Source organism: Canis lupus, chromosome 6 (genome assembly GCF_048164855.1).
Source record: "Canis lupus baileyi chromosome 6, mCanLup2.hap1, whole genome shotgun sequence".
NCBI lineage: Eukaryota > Metazoa > Chordata > Mammalia > Carnivora > Canidae > Canis > Canis lupus.
This window is the reverse complement of record NC_132843.1, coordinates 75,373,473-75,389,461: the sequence shown is the minus strand read 5'-3', so window position 1 is coordinate 75,389,461 and position 15,989 is coordinate 75,373,473. Positions and strand designations below refer to the sequence as shown.

General features: G+C 54.4%; 1 protein-coding gene and 1 long non-coding RNA gene across 3 annotated transcripts in view; one reads left to right on the top strand and one right to left on the bottom strand.

The window, feature by feature from the left end:
* The first annotated feature begins 1,663 nt into the window (after positions 1–1,663).
* LOC140635935 (uncharacterized) overlaps positions 1,664–15,989 on the top strand; it is a 24,713-nt gene continuing 10,387 nt past the window's right edge. Inside the window, exons 1-3 of one of the 2 annotated variants that reach the window (XR_012033287.1) lie at positions 1,664–2,427; positions 7,302–7,394; positions 13,098–13,198. This is a non-coding gene — a long non-coding RNA (uncharacterized lncRNA). Of the gene's footprint in view, positions 2,428–6,832; positions 7,395–13,097; positions 13,199–15,989 lie in introns of those variants that run through there. The other variant, XR_012033286.1, reaches the window with a different exon arrangement.
* The window catches only part of FCAMR (Fc alpha and mu receptor), a 10,098-nt gene continuing 2,449 nt past the window's right edge, over positions 8,341–15,989 (bottom strand). The window contains exons 2-5 of the mRNA XM_072831264.1: positions 13,036–13,374; positions 11,432–12,173; positions 10,649–10,764; positions 8,341–10,017 (exon numbers count right to left, since the gene is read on the bottom strand). Of these exons, the coding sequence (XP_072687365.1) occupies positions 9,836–10,017; positions 10,649–10,764; positions 11,432–12,173; positions 13,036–13,374 (1,379 nt within the window). The 3' untranslated portion in view covers positions 8,341–9,835. The remainder of the gene's footprint in view (positions 10,018–10,648; positions 10,765–11,431; positions 12,174–13,035; positions 13,375–15,989) is intronic.

Below are 15,989 nucleotides of genomic sequence, written 5' to 3'. Positions count from 1 at the left end.
GGCTCTCCCTCCAGTGCCCCACGGGCCGCAGCCCAGAAGGGGAAGGAGGAAAGGAGAAATAGAGTCCCAGAGAAACACAGGCGGTCAGAGCCCCGGGTCTTATTTTAGCTCACCCCTCCCTCGGGAGTGGATGTTAACCTGCAACCCTACAGCTGATGGCAGGACTAGAAATTGTATTTTCAAGCACGGAGCTTGATTTCAGACCCTTCAGCGCACGATCTGACTAATGTAAGAAAATAAAATTCCTTAGTCACTCCCAGGCAAGCTCGGTCCAGTTCAATGAGCTCCGGGTCGTTGTCACCGGACTCCCGATTTAAAGCTGAGTCTCAACTAGGACTCAGTTTCCCTTTCGTCTCCCTTCTCTCCTCTGGTTCTGTTAAGTCTGGGGTGAGTGGGTCAGGGGCAAGGGGGTGGCTCTACGTCACTGTCGGGGCTCTAAGAAGGAATGTCCGATTATTCTGACCCGGCTCTGTCGCGGGTCTACCCTGGCTTCCTGCTGGGGCACGAACAGCCCTGTGCTCTGAGATGGGACTTGGACTGCTGGTCAGTGGCCCTGGGCCCCGCTCATCCTGAGACTCCCTGTGGTCCACTCTGTGCCGCCCTTGTCCCTACTTCTGGGCTCCTTCGGGTAGGACTTTTGCTATCTCCCAGGCCTCCGTTGCCTTTCAGGTGGATGCCGGGGCCTGGGGCTGGCCTGTACCCTCCCGATGCCGTGGGGGGTCCTGTGCAGCAGGCCTCGCGCTCCCCTGGCTCCTCCTGGCCTCCGTCTGCGTGTAAGTGGAGCAGCAGCGCGAGTGGCCAAGACCGTGGACCCCTGGCCGTGCTCGCAGGACAAGCAAGGCGCAGGTCCCTGGCTCTGGTGCCTCCCAACCACTCGGGATACCTCCACCCCTGTCCATCTCCCGACCCCTGAAAGGCCCCACTGTGGGGCTTGGGGGGCACCCGGGTGTGCAGTGGCTGGGCAGTCTATCTCCGGGGCCCCTAGCAGCGGGCACGTGGGAGGGGAGATGGGGGTGGTGGGGGCACGGGGCTCGGGCAAGCCTGGCCTGCCAGGTGGCAGCTCCTTCCACAAGCCCCCCTTCTTGCACTTCTCTCCTTCCAGACCCAGTCAGCAGGTAGCCGGCTGTTCTCTTGGTTCTCCTTAACTCACTTTCCCAAGCAGAGGATGACTCGGATCTCGTCGGGTGGACTGGAGCAGGGGGCACGGGAGGCCCCCTGGGTGCTAGGGCTGAAACGTGGTCAATGCTTGCAGGGCTGGGGGAGGCACTCCCAGGAAATGGTCACCTCTCTGGCTGCCTTGAAGACTGCAGATCCCCGCCACCCCTGGTTCTTTGTGTTGTACTGGGGAGAATAGGTCACGTCCCGGTGCGTGCTCCCAGGAGTCCCCAAAACTGTCTTGGCAGACCGTGTCAGGCACACACACACGTGTGCACAGCCCACCTGGCCTACCGATCCAGCTCTGGGCAAAGAGAAAACCAGAAGTAGAACCTAGGGAAGAGTCGGGAAGTCGAAACCCTGCATCTTATTTTGGGCTCAGCCACATGCTGGTGGTGTGATTGGAGCTCCCCAACTTCCCCTCTGGCACTGTGGCTTCCCCATCAGGAACTCGGTGGCCCTAAAGCATAACCCCCCTGCCTCCCTGTCCTGCGTGGGGAAGGACTGGCCAGGAGGGGCCCACGGCCCAGCTCAGCACTAACGACGATGAGAGCAGTAATCGCACCTTCTGAAACTCGCGTCACATCATGTGCTTTAAACTTACCCCCCCCCCCCCCGTGAAATAATAACACGAGAAGAATATACCAATAATGAGAACTAGGGCTTCTCGTCTGAAGGGACTCAGCAGGAGCACTGGCCTGGGCTCGGAACACACGTGTCCCGGTTCGGGCTCTGCCTCTGACTTGCCAAATGACCTTGGCCACGTTGCTTCCTCCTCTAGGCCTGCAGTTGTTTCCTCTGCTAAATGGGAGGACTGGGCCACGTGGTCCTCAAGGCTTCTGCAGTCCTGGGAGTCTGGGCTCGGGTGAGCACGGCCTCTGATTCCCGGGGCTGCTCTAACACATCGCTGTAGCTCCGGCCGCTTGAAACCGCAGAAACGTGTTCTCGGTTCTGGAGACCCAAAGTCAGAATCAAGGTGGACAGAGCTGTGCTCCCACCGGAGGCTCTGGGGGAGAAGCTCCCCACTCCCGCCTCCCCCAGCTTCCGGCTGCTGTGGGATCCCCGGGGCAGCCTTTGGCTCCTGGCTGTATCACCCCAGTCTTGTTCTTGTGCTCACGTTGCCTTCCGCGTGTGGCCTCAGCTGTTTCTCTGCTCTCTTTTACAAGGACACCTGTGATGGTGTGTAGGGTCCATTCGGATAATCCAGGATGACCTCCTCATCTCAAGTCCCTAGACTGAATCATATCTGCAAAGACCCTTTTCCCAAATAAGGTAACATTTACAGATTCCAGGGATCAGGGGGGTGACTGTGTCTTTGGGGGGCCACTTTGGAGCCTACTGCAAGCATCTACAGTGCCCATGACCAGTTTGGGTGAGGTCCAGGGAGATTCCAGAAGTGTGCATCCGTGTTCTCCAAGGCTGTATGCTCTAACTGAGGAGGCACGACCCCACACACCGCTGCCAAGGAGCAACACCAGCTGGGCGGTAGCCAGCATGGAGAGGCAGGCCGGCTTGGGGATAGCTCACGGGACCCAGAATGCCAGTTTCATATCCAAGCCCTGGCACCTGCTGGCCCCAGGGGACCCTCGACAAGTTCCATAGGGTCTTTGGACCTTCGTTTTCTCATGTATAAAATGGGGCGAATTACACTTACCCTGTGTATTTGTTACAAATACTAAGTATATTTATTATGTGCAGGGGCTGGCATCACGTAGGTGCTGAGGATTCAGCTTCAAACGAATGGGGCAGCCTAGGCTCTCAGAACAAAGAGTGGTTCCCGCTGATCGAGGAGGAACCAAGGGCAGAGAAGTGGCATGATTTGCCCACGTTGCCCCGATGAGGCAATGACATAGACCGGTCAAGCACCAGGGTCCTCCAGCATTAGGAAGTTTCTTCCACTTCCCAAAGCCTCTACTCTCCAGATGGATCTTTTGAATTGTGCTTCCACGGGTGGCAACAGACTTCGATTTGCACCTTCAGTGCATTCAGGGAAGACTGGAGAGGACCAAGGATAGACGCCTGTGCAGGTCCAACCCTACGGGCTGGTGTCATCAGCTGGATGCTCCAAGTCCCTGGGTTGACCCCATAGAGAAGGGGAGGCCCAAGCTGTGGGCTCCTTCCCCAGACGTCCCCTGCTCTCCTGGCATTCTGGTGTCCCTCGCTGCGGATGGCGCTTATGAATGCAGCATTTGCCAGCCCAGCGAGATAAGAGCGGACAGATGAAGCAGCCTATCACTGCTGTTTACTGCCCATTCTCTGCTCCCATGTGCAGATCTTTGGCTGAGTCAATGTTTAACCCCATCTGGAGTCAATGTTTAATCCCAGGCCAGCCAGCCCCAAAATCCGGCATTCCTCAGCAAACCAATCATACAGAGTCATTTCAATGTCAATCACTGAAAAATAGAATTGTGACAGTGAACCCACCAAAGCTAAACATCAAGCCCCTCTCCCCCTCTTTGGGATTGTCATGTCTAAGCAGCCCTCCCCTCACCAGCAGCAGGTAACATTCTGGCAATTCCTGGGCCTAGCTGTCCTCGATGGGCAGGAACACAGCATGTGCTCTTCCTGTCCTGGGCGGTTCCCCCCCACCACAAGCCCCGGAATAGGGACTATTACCCTTGGTGCTTAGCTGAGTGCTGCTGGCTGGGAGGGTGGGTCCTAGTGTGGTCGTGCCAGGAGTCCCCCTGTGGAAGTGGGCGCTCCAATAGTCTAGTTGGTTGGGCTCAGGTAGGCTTTGGGGGAGTTCTCGAGCCCAGACGTATGTTCGGAGGCCTGAACCTCTTCCCAGGTGAGCTTCCCTGTTAGGGAGTAGGTGGGGTGGGGAGGAGGAGATTAGCTATAAATACTCTGTATTTGCCTGGCTATTGGGTGATTTCATAGAGGCTCCCCAGGCTGTTCTTAAGGAGCTGGGAGCATGACATCTGTGACTGGCCAGCGTCATGTCAATGGCAAGAACAACCTCTGTGAGGGACAAGCCGGAGGATGGCCAGCTGGGTGGTGGATACGTGGAGAGCGGGAAGGAAGGTGGTTCTGGTCACTGGAGAGTGTTGGGGAAGGCAGCTTCCTGCACAAAATACGCATGAGAGCCTCAGAGCTCTTCTTTCTCCTATGCACACTCACTGAGCCACCTCGTTCTCCCTGACTACCTGCCTCCCTGTGTCGTGGCCCAGATGTCCAACCCCTCACCTGTTTCCCTAATTCTGTTCACTCCCAATCAGAGAGTGAAAACAACAGTTCCTCAGAGGCTCCTGGGGCGGGGAAGGGGGGGGGGTGTCTTCATCATTTGGGTGGTGGGGCAATGAAGGCAGAAACTGTAGTCGGAGTGTCTTGCCCCGAGGAACCTGCTGTGAAGAGCAAGGGGTAGTGAAGCCGGGCTGGAAAGTTGGCCATGGTCCAAAGGCTGTCTCAGTTTCCCCGGGGCCAATCCCAGGGCCCCAGAGACTTTCATTCTCTGCTTCTGAGAGGCAGGAACAAATGAACAAATCTTTTCAGAGGTTACCAAACTGCTCTCACTGCTCTCTTGGCCTCTCCCACCTCCAGACCCTGGCCAGGGAGGGGCGGAAGGAGGAAGATTTTTAGAGCAGACATCCAAAGTCAACAGGCAGGGTGTCAGGTAACAGGGCCCAGCCCCTCTCATAAGCCACTGGGGTCCTCCTGTGGACTTGCAGTTTCCTTGTTCCTGGTCCGAGCCTGGCCTTCAGCCCACCGTTTGCCTGTCGGCCACTGGAAAAATATCCTCGGAGATCCCCTGCAGCCCATGCCCATCGGAGCCTTAACATTCCCATCTGTGCAATGGTGTACAATCCGCTTTTTTCTGGTGCTGTATACCATGATTAATTTTGTAGTTGTCTGCGCTGCACAGGTGGTGTAGTGTGCTGGCAAAATGAAGAGCTTAGGCCCGTTGCATTCACTCACCAGTCTGTCCTTCCAATGCCAGGCTCTGAAGAAGCAAAACTCCCCGATGTCCTCTCCCTGAACTCTCTTGTCCAAAGTGCAACGTCTACACTTGCGGGGCAACTTGGAAAATGCCTTTGGTCATGGTAGTCCGGGCTCTCCTCCTCTTAGCTAAGATACTCAGGGTTGGGGAGGCAGGAATTTACAACATTAGGGAGAGAAGTGGCCCTTTTTTGACCTTCTAGACTCAGAGCAGAGCTGATAGATCTAGATCAAGTCAGCAAATAAGCAAAGGTTGGGAACTCGGACAGAGGTTAGAAACGGTGGAACACAGAAGAGGCCAGATGCTAACCAAGGAATGTGTGTCTTCAATAAAATGGGACCAGGGTGGGAAATAATGGCCCTACTGGCCTCGTGCCTCAGTGTCCCTGATTTCTACATGCCTCCAGAAGTGTGGCATAGTGTCCCTTCCTGCCTCTCTGCTGCCCTTCTGGGCTTCAGCCGACCCCTCGGAGAGCAGGTAGCGGGGTGACCATTCATCCTCCTGCTGATAGTGAAGGGAGCACGCCAGAAGGCCAGCACCCGAGAGCCAAGTTGCATCCCTTCCTGGGGAGGGGAGAGCTTGGTGGTGCTGGACCCTGCCAGAGGGCCAGATTTCCTTGTGTGTCGAATCTCCATTTCCATTCAACATTTGTCAAGCTCTTAGCCCTAGAGTATCCATCCCAGTGGAAAATAATCACACGATTCACGTCTACTTGGCTGAAGTGCATTACAGATCATTCCATGGAAATACTTTCTTCTTCGAGTCTGACTGAAACTGGTTTTAAGCTGATTCTGAATTTCCCAGACCACACTGGCTGCTGGAGGAGAGGAAGAAACCCCCCAAAATCTTAGTGGAGAACAGTGACAAGTTGGGGGGGAGGAGGGGGTCAAGCATTTGCCCCGGGTCACCTGCGATGGATAGATATCCTCGCAAGGAGTTAAGGATCTGAGCTCTATTAGCACAAGGCCGGTGAGACCTCGGGGTAGTGACCAAATATTTAGCTCCCAGTTCCAGCTCCCTGAACTTTTATACTTCATTTAGCCAGAATAGGAATAAGCCAGTTGGGTGACCAAAGAAAACAAGTTACTGGAAATGATTATAAAACCTTCTACACACAGGCCTAACAGAGGAAAACAAAGAAGGCTCTAGAACGCTAAACAGGAAAGGACCTGATGAGATGCCAGGGCAATGACCCAAGTGCGGAGGAAGAGGGCAGTGTGGGGGTCAAGGATTTAACCATGGAGGTAGACGGCTTTGTGTTCAGTTCTTGGCTTGCCCTCTCCCTGGGAGTGTAGCTGGCTTCAGTGTTTGCATGTGTAAAGCGAGAATCATCAGACCTGCCTGACGGAAATGTTGCGTCCAATGCAATGTGAAAACCGAGGGTAGGGGCTGCTGTGTGGAGCTGCTAAAGCAAGAAGCTGCAGCATGAAGAGTTGCGCCCTTGCAGGGAGGATCTGTTCGATCTCAGGAAAGTCCGTGCTCCCTGCATCTTGGATTAGAAATCTCCATGGAGAAGGACAAACATTATATGGTTTCATTCATTTGGGGAATATAAAAAATAGTGACAGGGAATAAAGGGGAAAGGAGTGAAAATGAGTGGGAAATATCAGAAGGGGAGACAGAACATGAGAGACTCCAAACTCTGGGAAACGAACTAGGGGTGGGGGAAGGGGAGGTGGGCGGAGGGTGGGGTGACTAGGTGACAGGCACTGAGGGGGGCACTTGAAGGGATGAGCACTGGGAGTTATTCTGTATGTTGGCGAAGTGAACACCAATAAAAAATAAATTATTCCCTTCAAAAAAAAAAAAGAAAAAAGAAAAAAAGAAATCTCCATAAAGACTTCTCTCATTGCAACCTAGTGATGGATGTTTCCCTGCCCCGCGTGACAGTGATGCGACTAGCCTGCTAGCTGGGGATAGAAAATGAAAAATAAAAATAAAAAAATGAAAATGAAAAAAAAAAAAGAAAATGAAAAACAAATCACAGACAATCCCAAGTTGGTCTACTTCGTCTGTTTGACTCCTGCCCCACTCCAGGCACCAGTGAGGCCATAAAGGAGAGCAGTAAAGACTTGGGCTGCCCCCATTTCCTTCCAGGGGAGAGTTTGACTCACATCTTATCTCTGCCCAGCTCCCAACCGTAGGCCCTGAGACTAATCTTGGCTCTGCTCTGACGCTTTGAACTTGTACTGGCTCTTCCTCCTGGCAGGCCTCAGCTTCCCTAAAGCACCCTGACGTGGCAGCCGGTTCTACTTCCAGAAGTCACCCCTGACTCCGGCCACTTGGGCAACACCCTTGCCAGGTGGGTCCCCTCCTTCCCCAAGATGAGATAGTCGGGCAGGGCACCCTAGCTGCTGGACCCCAAGAGAAAGTGTTACAGGACTCGGGAGGAAGGAGAGGTCCCTGAGAAGGGTGGCCAGGGGGAGGCTGGGAAGCTTATGAGGAAGAGTGGGGTCTGATCCTTGACATGCGAGCGGGAACAGAAGGTCTTGTATGCTCTTGTGGCTTAGTTCAGGGATCGGGATTGGCAAATCATGGCTCTAGAGCCAGATCCAGCCTGACACCTGTCTCTGTAAGTAAAACCGTGTTGGCTCCCAGCCAGAGTCCTTCCTTCACGTGTTGCCCCTGGTTGCTTTGGTGCTACGTCGGCAGAGCTGCGTAGCTGCGACAGAGGCTGCTTGTTCTACAAAGTCTAAAGTATTTACCATCAGGTCCTCTACGTAAAAAAGTTTGCAGGCCCCTGATCTCAGTGCATCCAGCTTTCCCAAGCAGAGCGATCTGAGGAACCCGGTCCGGTGAGGTTGCTCCACCAAGACGGGGGAAACAGTCATGGTGCCTCCACACCCCAGGGCTAGTCACAATGCCCCTTAGTGTATTAGGGCCTCCAAAAAAATCATACACAGAAGAACCTTTTTACTGTTCAACAAGCATGTCCCAAACCTGTTTGATCTCCCGAAACTTTTTTTTTTACCTCTTCACAATCTTGAGAAGCTAGCATTCTGTGGACGCCCCTGGTAAACACTAGTTGGGTGGAATGACCCTGTACCGCCTGAGTTCTCAGCCTGACCCTGCCTCTAATGGGCCAAGTGACCTTGGCTGTATTACATACACCCCGGGGCCAGCTTCCTCATTGGTTGAATGCGGTAGTGTGGCTGTCCTATCTCGGCCTCTTGCAGGTTTTTCGGGTAGGTCACTGCGATAGCGTTCATGAAAATGATCTGGAGCAAGATGACTGTGGTGTCATTGATTTTTTTTTTTTATTTTTTATTAGTTTGGCTTCGATACACTGTTTAGCAATGGCAAAGTGAGGAAAGCACAAGATCAAGGTTATGAGGTCCCTTTTCTGATCCTTGCTCAAGTACCCACTGGGTTTAACCAAATTCTTTTCCCCACAGGGCCTCAGTTACTTCCCCTAGACTCTAAGGATCTATTAGCTCTGAAAGTCTACAATCCATTTGGCTAGATACATTCAACGCCCCCCACCCCTTATCCAAAAAAATGGGGTCTCTCTCACCAACCTTAAAGACCAAACTGCCATGATTTTCTGTGGACAGTGTCTGTGCTCGGTACCAGCTGTGAGGAGGTATTAATGAAGGGTTTCTACTGTGGCTGACAGCATGGGAGGAGGCAGGGCTGATTCTTCTGGAAATGTCGACCCGACAATTCTGAACTCGATATCAGAGTCTTTCTTCTCTTTCTCTTCCAAGGCTCAAAGGCTGCTTTGCCCAAACATGAAGCTTAGACAGCTGATTAACAGATTTGACAAAATAAAAGAGCCGTGGGACCAAGGGTAGAGGGCAAGTTCCCCAATAGGCATGGGATGAAATGGTCATAAAGCAGAATCCACATAAAATTCCTTCTGGCCACCTTTTCTGTTAACACCTCCCTCCCCCTAAAATGACCATGTCTCAGCTTTATCAACAGTCCTTGATATCAAAGATTTATAAGCAGTTGAACAAGTGGAGCTTTATGAACAAGGTGAGGATCTACTGAAAAACACCCTCCTCATCCATGAATTTAGGAAAACCCCAGAAAATTTTGCCTGGGTCAAAGGTCTAGAGCGTAGTGAGTGAGGGCTCCTGGGGAGGAATGATTTGAGGAATAGGGGTTGTTCTTTTTGGTTTCCATGGAGAAAGCACCTGCTGGTGGAGTCAACCAGGGGAACTTCCAAGTGTGGGGGGCTCAGAGTATCTCAGAGGCCACTGAGCCCATGCCCTCCGGTCAGCCCTCCAGTCACAAATATTTACTGGGACCCCCACTGACTTGGAAGTTGTCTGGGGACATAGTGAGGCGGATCCAACATAATTACTGCTCTAAAGGAGCTTAGGATGTACTTGAGAAGGCAGCCTCGTGTACATGAATATGATTAAATGTGTGCAGCAGGTCGAGTGCTAGCAGACCTCAGGAAAGAGGGCAGCTAGCGAGGGCTAGGAGTGATGCCTAAGATGTCACAGCAATTGGCAGCCTCTTCTATTATCAAATCCCCAGGTATGGAAATCCCACTTTCCCTGGGGACCACCACCAGGGTTTAATAAATCCTTTCTTGAAGCCTCTTTTGAGTCAAGCATCACCTTTGGCTGTGGGAAATGCTTGCCCTTCCTAGGCCCAGGGATGGCTAGCCCCTGCCTCCCCAGATGGAGCCCCAGCTCCATTAGCTCCCCTTCATGCAGGTGGAGGAAGGATGAGAAAAGGCTGAAGTTACGGTGTTTGGTCCTGGTTCTCCTCCCATGGTGACTGAGCAGCTTACTCTTCTATTCCTCGGGGTCCGGGGTGCCTCTCCGGGACTGTCAGACTGGCCTGGGGAGGACAGTCACCCCGGAGCATCTTCCTTTCTATGAGAGGCAGCTGGTCTGGCTGGAGGCTCAGTTCCAGGAAATATGTCATCTGAATCAAGGTGACCCCTGCAGTCCTCTCTGTCTCCTGAGCTGCACACATACAGAGGATGCTGTGAGGGGACTGGGGACTGAATTCGATTCCCTGGGAACCCCAACCCCCAACCCCCACAGACTTTGGGAAACTCCTGACACCAGAAGAGTTGCAATTGAACCCTTAGATTGAAAGGGGTTGGGCCAAGACCTTTGGGGTCCTGGGTGTGATCAACTTAGCCTCTTGCACTTGCTCCCAGAAATCTCACCCTCTCTTCAGAAGCGCTAAACACCATAGAGCCCTCATTTTTACGAGTATTTAAAACTGGGCTGGAAGAGATGCCCAGCTAGACTGTGTAGGGGACGCAAGTGCTGTCTGCTCCCATATCTGATCCCAGCCCTGCTGCTTGCTCTTGTGGCACACATGCCTACCAGTAGCATGTGTCTTGCCATCCCCTGAAGAGCTTCTCCTTCAGCCCTGGGAGGTCGCTGAGGCATACGTACAGAGATGATTTCCCCATTTTATTGATAAACCAGGAGTGGTTCAGTGGCTCAGACGAGAATTTAGCATTTCTACATCCAGAGGTCCTGGCATCAACCCTGACCCCACCCAGTCCCAAGGTGTCAGATGGGACCAAGCACTCCCTGCACCCCCACCCCCACCCCGGGGGGCTACTGCAACTCAACTCACTCATCCTCTTTCTCCGGAGCTTCTTTTGCAATAGGCCAAGAGCCACAAGCGTAACGGGGAACAGCATAGATACCGGAATCAGGATCCAAGATTTGTTTTTCTCTCCTGGAGTAGCGCTGGAGTAGATGTAGCCAGTGAGTCGGGGGGGGGGGGGGGGAGTGGAAAGAGCACAGGGGAGTGGAGGTTGGAGTTGGATGGGAGACTGAAGGGCGTTTGACCCTCGCCGCTCACTTTACAGGTGAGAAGCTGAGGTGGGGGAGGTGGGCTGCCCTCATTCCCACAGCAGGTTAGTAGAAAAGCTGGGACCAGAACCCAGCCCTCAGGTTCCCAAGCCCTGCATCCCTGTCGCTACTGTCTTCCCTGCCTGGGTACGGGCCCCACCATGTGCCCCAGTGGGAAATAGCTGAGTGAGTCAGGGAATCTACCCTGGGCATTTGGCTCCACCACAATCTTTCCTTGTGGCTTCAGCAAGGACCTCCCATGTCTAGATTTTTTTGTTCCTCATCTTTTAAAAAAGTCCCAAAGGTTCCACCTAAATAGTCCGTTTTCCTAATGTTTAGATTTTACTTGAGAACCACATGAAAATACTCGGGGTTTCTTAGCAAGGACCCTTGAACAGGCAAGGGAGGGTCTGTGATTTTGATGGTCTTTGCCCTTCACTGTCCTGGGCTTACAAAGAGGAGTGAGCAGATGGAGGGGGGCACAGAGGTCAGCCCACAGAGGAGCATGCGGAAAGTGGGGCAGAGGCAGGGCCCCAGCCGAGACGAGGGTCTGGGAGTTTACCTCTTCATGGGGGACCCCTTGCCCCAGGGCCTCATGGACCCAGCAGCTGGGGCCTGGCTCGGTGTGGCTTGGGGATCGCTGTCTCCAGCAGGCCTGTCTAGGTCCCCTTGGGTGGTTCCTTCCTCGGATGCCATCTCTCTGCTGGTGGGGCCCAGGGTCCACACACCTGCAGCTGGAGCAGTTCCTTCAATGGAGCCCAGAGCTTGTGGCTCAGAAACAGTTGTTGCTTCTCGAAGGATTCCCTGCACCCATTTTTCGGAGACCAGAGTTGATGGCCTACGGGTCCCTGTGACCTTCGCAGCTACATCCGGGGCTGTTCTGACCCTCTCTGTTTCTTCCTCTGCTCCATCGGCCTCAGTAGTTGTCTCCCCCGCTTCCTCGCTGGGCCGAGCCCTGTTGGCTACCGAGCCTCTGGGGTCCCACACCCAAACATCTTCTGTTGTGTCGGACACGCCTCCGATCGCTGAAGCCGGACTCTCTGGAATAGGGACCGTTGCCCAGACAGAGGCCGCTCCCTGGCTGTCCGTCCCTAGAGCTCCTGCCCCTGTTGTTCCCAGGGTCTGCCTTCCCTCAGCTGTTGTTCCTGGAGTCCCAGCGACTCCGGCCCATCCTGTCCCCTGTCTTTCTATGGTCTGGGTGGCTCCTGGGGTCCGTCCGTTGGCCACTGGTGATGCTGTTCCAAAGGATCCCGTGACGAGCTCAGTGGCAGCCGGAGTGGCCGTGGGGATGGAGCCGGAAGGGCCTGCGAACGGCAGGGGGACACCCCATGGGAAGGCTACCCCGGCTACCCGCAGGAGTCACCAAAGGGCGCCAGGCCTAACGTGTTCGCTCCGAGGAACGTGGCCTCACGAAGCAACAGCCTTTGCTCAATATATGGGATAGGATAAAAAAATTAGGGAAAACCAGGTGTCTTCTCTAGCCTGTTGCAAACATTGACGTGCTTTGGTCCTTCCTCCTCGTGTGGTGCCCACACATGCCCTCCCGAGCCGTCCGGCAGCCCCTGGGCCCCAGCCCACCACGTGGGGCTCTCGCCAGATGCTTAGGCAAGTGCGGTCCCAGGCACTGCCCCCTGCCTGCCATGCCCCCTCCCCGGGGCTGCCACCGCCTGGGCACCCTTCCGTGGACCGTGGGTCCCCAGCTCCAGGTCACTTCTCTGGAACCTTCCACGCAGAGCATGGACCTGGGAGGCGCCAGACGTCTGCTCAGGGGCCCGGTCTCAGGAAGAGCCTCTTCTGTGCTCGTGTCTCACCTGCTCTGCTTGTCTGAACAAAGAGACATCGTGAGCCCAAGCGGCCAAATTATCCGATTCACTCCCTTCTCGAGTCCTGTCCAAATACGCCTGCCACGAGCCGTGGGGGAGCTCGGGTGGGATGGCCCGCCTGCGTTCCGCTGGGAAGGGTTGCTCAATATCTACCTTCCTTCTGAAGGTGATTTTTTTTCTGAAATGAAAGCCTGCTTCCTAGAGGTCTGGCCTTACCCCCAGCTTTTCCTCATCACCACCCCCCGGGGGGGGCAAAGCCCTCTTGGACCCGTGCAGCATCTCCTGCACCTGCCTTCCCTGCACTCTCTTCACCGGACTTGACCCGCCAGCCGTGAGCGCGTACCTGCAGAGACGGTCAGGTTCATGCTAAAGAAGAACATGTTGTTCGTGTTTCCAATGCCACAGCGGTAGCGCCCCACGTCATCCGGGGACAGCTGGGCCAGCGTCACCACAAACAAGCTTCTCCGCGGGAAGTCAGCGAGAGCCACGCGGCCGCGGTAGCGCAGGTGAGTGTAGTGGGTGGTGGACACGATGGTGTGGCAGATGTGTGTCACGGGGCTTAGGCGACACCAGTACTTCCTGTCGTGCATGTTGATGGTCAAGGGGGCGTAGTGGCACCGGATGGTGACAGCTCCCCCAGGCTTCCCGGACACCAGCCTCGGGCCCTTCAATGCACCTGCAGCTGCAGGCAGAGAGAGGGGGAAAAAGTCAGAGGAAAGGGGGCGTTGAGTGTGGTCACCGTTTGGGGAGTCACGAGCTCCACGCTCTGCCAGGATGAGGGGACAGGTCGGAAAATGGCCTCATGAAAGTGAAGAAAGAAGAATCAATATGGACATGTCAGAGCTTAGCCCCTGGGTCCAGAGCACCCCAAGATATGGAATGGAGCTGCATCCAAGGCCCCATCTGAGACACAGAAATGCAAGGATACTCTTACCAGCTATTAGCCAGCACCTGTCCTGTGCCAGGTGCCAGGTGTGGTCACACAAGTCCACCCAGAGCCTGTGTCAACATGTGCAGGTCTGTGGTGGGTTTGCTGGACCGCAGAAGAGAGAGGGTACGCGGGAAAGGGAGGCTGGGCTGCTTTCCTCTGAGAGGGGAGGGTGCCCTACACACAAGAATCCCGGTCGCCCTGGGGGGCCGTCCCCAGACCCAGGATCGAAAAATGTTCGCTCCCGGCACTCTTCTGTAGAAATGTCACCATCACGTGCCCCCATCAAAGCACAGACTGGGACCATGTCTGCTCTGGCAAGTGGCATAAATCACGCCTGACCCAAGCTGTGGCCTGTCTACCGAATGGCACGAACTTGACCCGGTGTGGGCAGAAGCAAAGCTTGTCCTTTCACTGTCTCTTCATATTGGCTCTGCTCCTTCACGCATCTCAGGCATCCTTTTGGGGACAGTAGGTTCTGTCGTCTCACCCGGAGAGGAAAAAGTCTGGTCCGGCCGAGAATGGCATCTCCAGGGCAGTGCAATGACCGGTTGCAACTCCAGGCTCTCCGCGCTCCTCCTTCCTCTGTTCAAAATCGCGGTGTAGGCCCCTCGGGGATCGCATACGGAGGGGCAGAGAGGAAGGTGGGGAGAGAGTTGTGGGCTGTTCGCCTTGCTCTCTGGGTACACGCATGTCCAGGGCCCTTCCTGGGACTTTGGCCCCCCAGACTTTCCCATGCTCTCTGGCTGCTGTTCCTTTCTTGCAAGAAGTGCCTGTCCTGCTGGCCTTTGGGCCTCCTCCACCTCCACCAAACCTATGGCTTCTGGCCACCCGCCCTTCCTTTTGTGGTCATGGTCCCTTCTGGGGGGCCTTTGTGGTGGAGTCCCCATGCCAGCTCTTTTCGTAGGTGCCACATTTGGTCACAGGAAGCATAGTTTTGTCCTGCTGTCCAGAGAAGCTGGGACACGGGACAGCATGTTGCGTAGCTTTCTACAAGTTTCCTTCTCTTGCTGGACTGAACGTGAAGGGGGAAGTAAGCCCTCCTGTCTGTCTCCTGGGGGTGGGGAGGGGGCAGGTGGAGGAGAGCACAACACGCTGACATCTCTCTCCAAAACAGCTCTTACAGGGAGTGTGGCCACCCTCTCAGGATTCCTCAGATGGGGGGGGGGGGGCTGTTGCTCGCACAACCAGCTGTGCCATCTCTCCCCACAATCCTACACAGGCGGTTAAATATCTTGCTTTGGGATGTCGGTGCCTGGCATCTATCAATTTGTTCTATGTCTCTAGGGCCTCTGAAGCCAAGAAGGTTCAGTTTTTGTTTGTTTTTAAAGATTGTATTTCTTTGACACACACAGAGAGAGAGAGAGAGAGAGGGCACCAGTAGGGGGAAGGGCAGAGAGAGAGGGAGAAGTAGGCTCCCCACTGAGCAGGGAGCCCGAATTGGGGCTCAATCCTGGGACCCCAAGATCATGACCCAAGTCGAAGGTAGACATTCAACCAACTGAGCTCTCCAGGCACCCCAAGAAGGCTCAGTTTAATATCTAAGCTTAACAATATCCTGTGGCCAGAACTGGCTACAGAATCGCAAAGCCCAGTGCAAAACGAAAATGCAGGACCCCGCTGTTCGGAGGCTATTAACCCCCGTTCTTTATGGTAATAGCAGGGCAGTAAACCAGGGGTCTTCTGAGGCTGGAGCCCTTGTGATGCATAGGGCACGCGCTCACGGAGCTGGCCTGCCTGCTGCGTATGTCTTGAGGTCTAATCATAGGGAGACTCAAGGCCGTACGTGCCACGACTGTAGCAATGTTCTCACTGTAGTTTTAATTAAGTGACGTACGTCCAACTAGGCCACGATCAGTAAAGCTAAATGGCAATTTATCATTGAGAGAATTTTCAGGATTATAAACAAGGACCGTCTTGGGACAGCGTGTTGGGGCCCTGAGTAAGTGCTCACACTCTAGCTTCGGGAATTCTTACGACCTGCGGGGCGCACACTCGAGAGACTCTCTGCCCCATTAGTCAACAGGATGGGGCAGTCTGACTGCTCAGGAGAAAGCTGATTGAGAATCCTTAATGAGGGGTGCCTGGTGGCCCAGATGGTAAAGCGTCTGTCTGCCTTCAGCTCAGGTCATGACCCCATGATCCTGGGTTCGAGCCCCGTGTGTCGGGCACCCTGCTCAGCAGGGAGCCTGCTTCTCTGTCTGCCTCTGCAGCTCCCCCTGCTTATGGCCTCCCTGTCTCTCTCTCTGTCAAATAAATAAAGAAAATATTTTTAAAAGGAATTCTAAATGAGCTCTCGCAATGAACATTTTTTTTCTTTTATTAATACCAAATTGTCCTTGCCCTTGAGACTCGTTTTATGGATTACT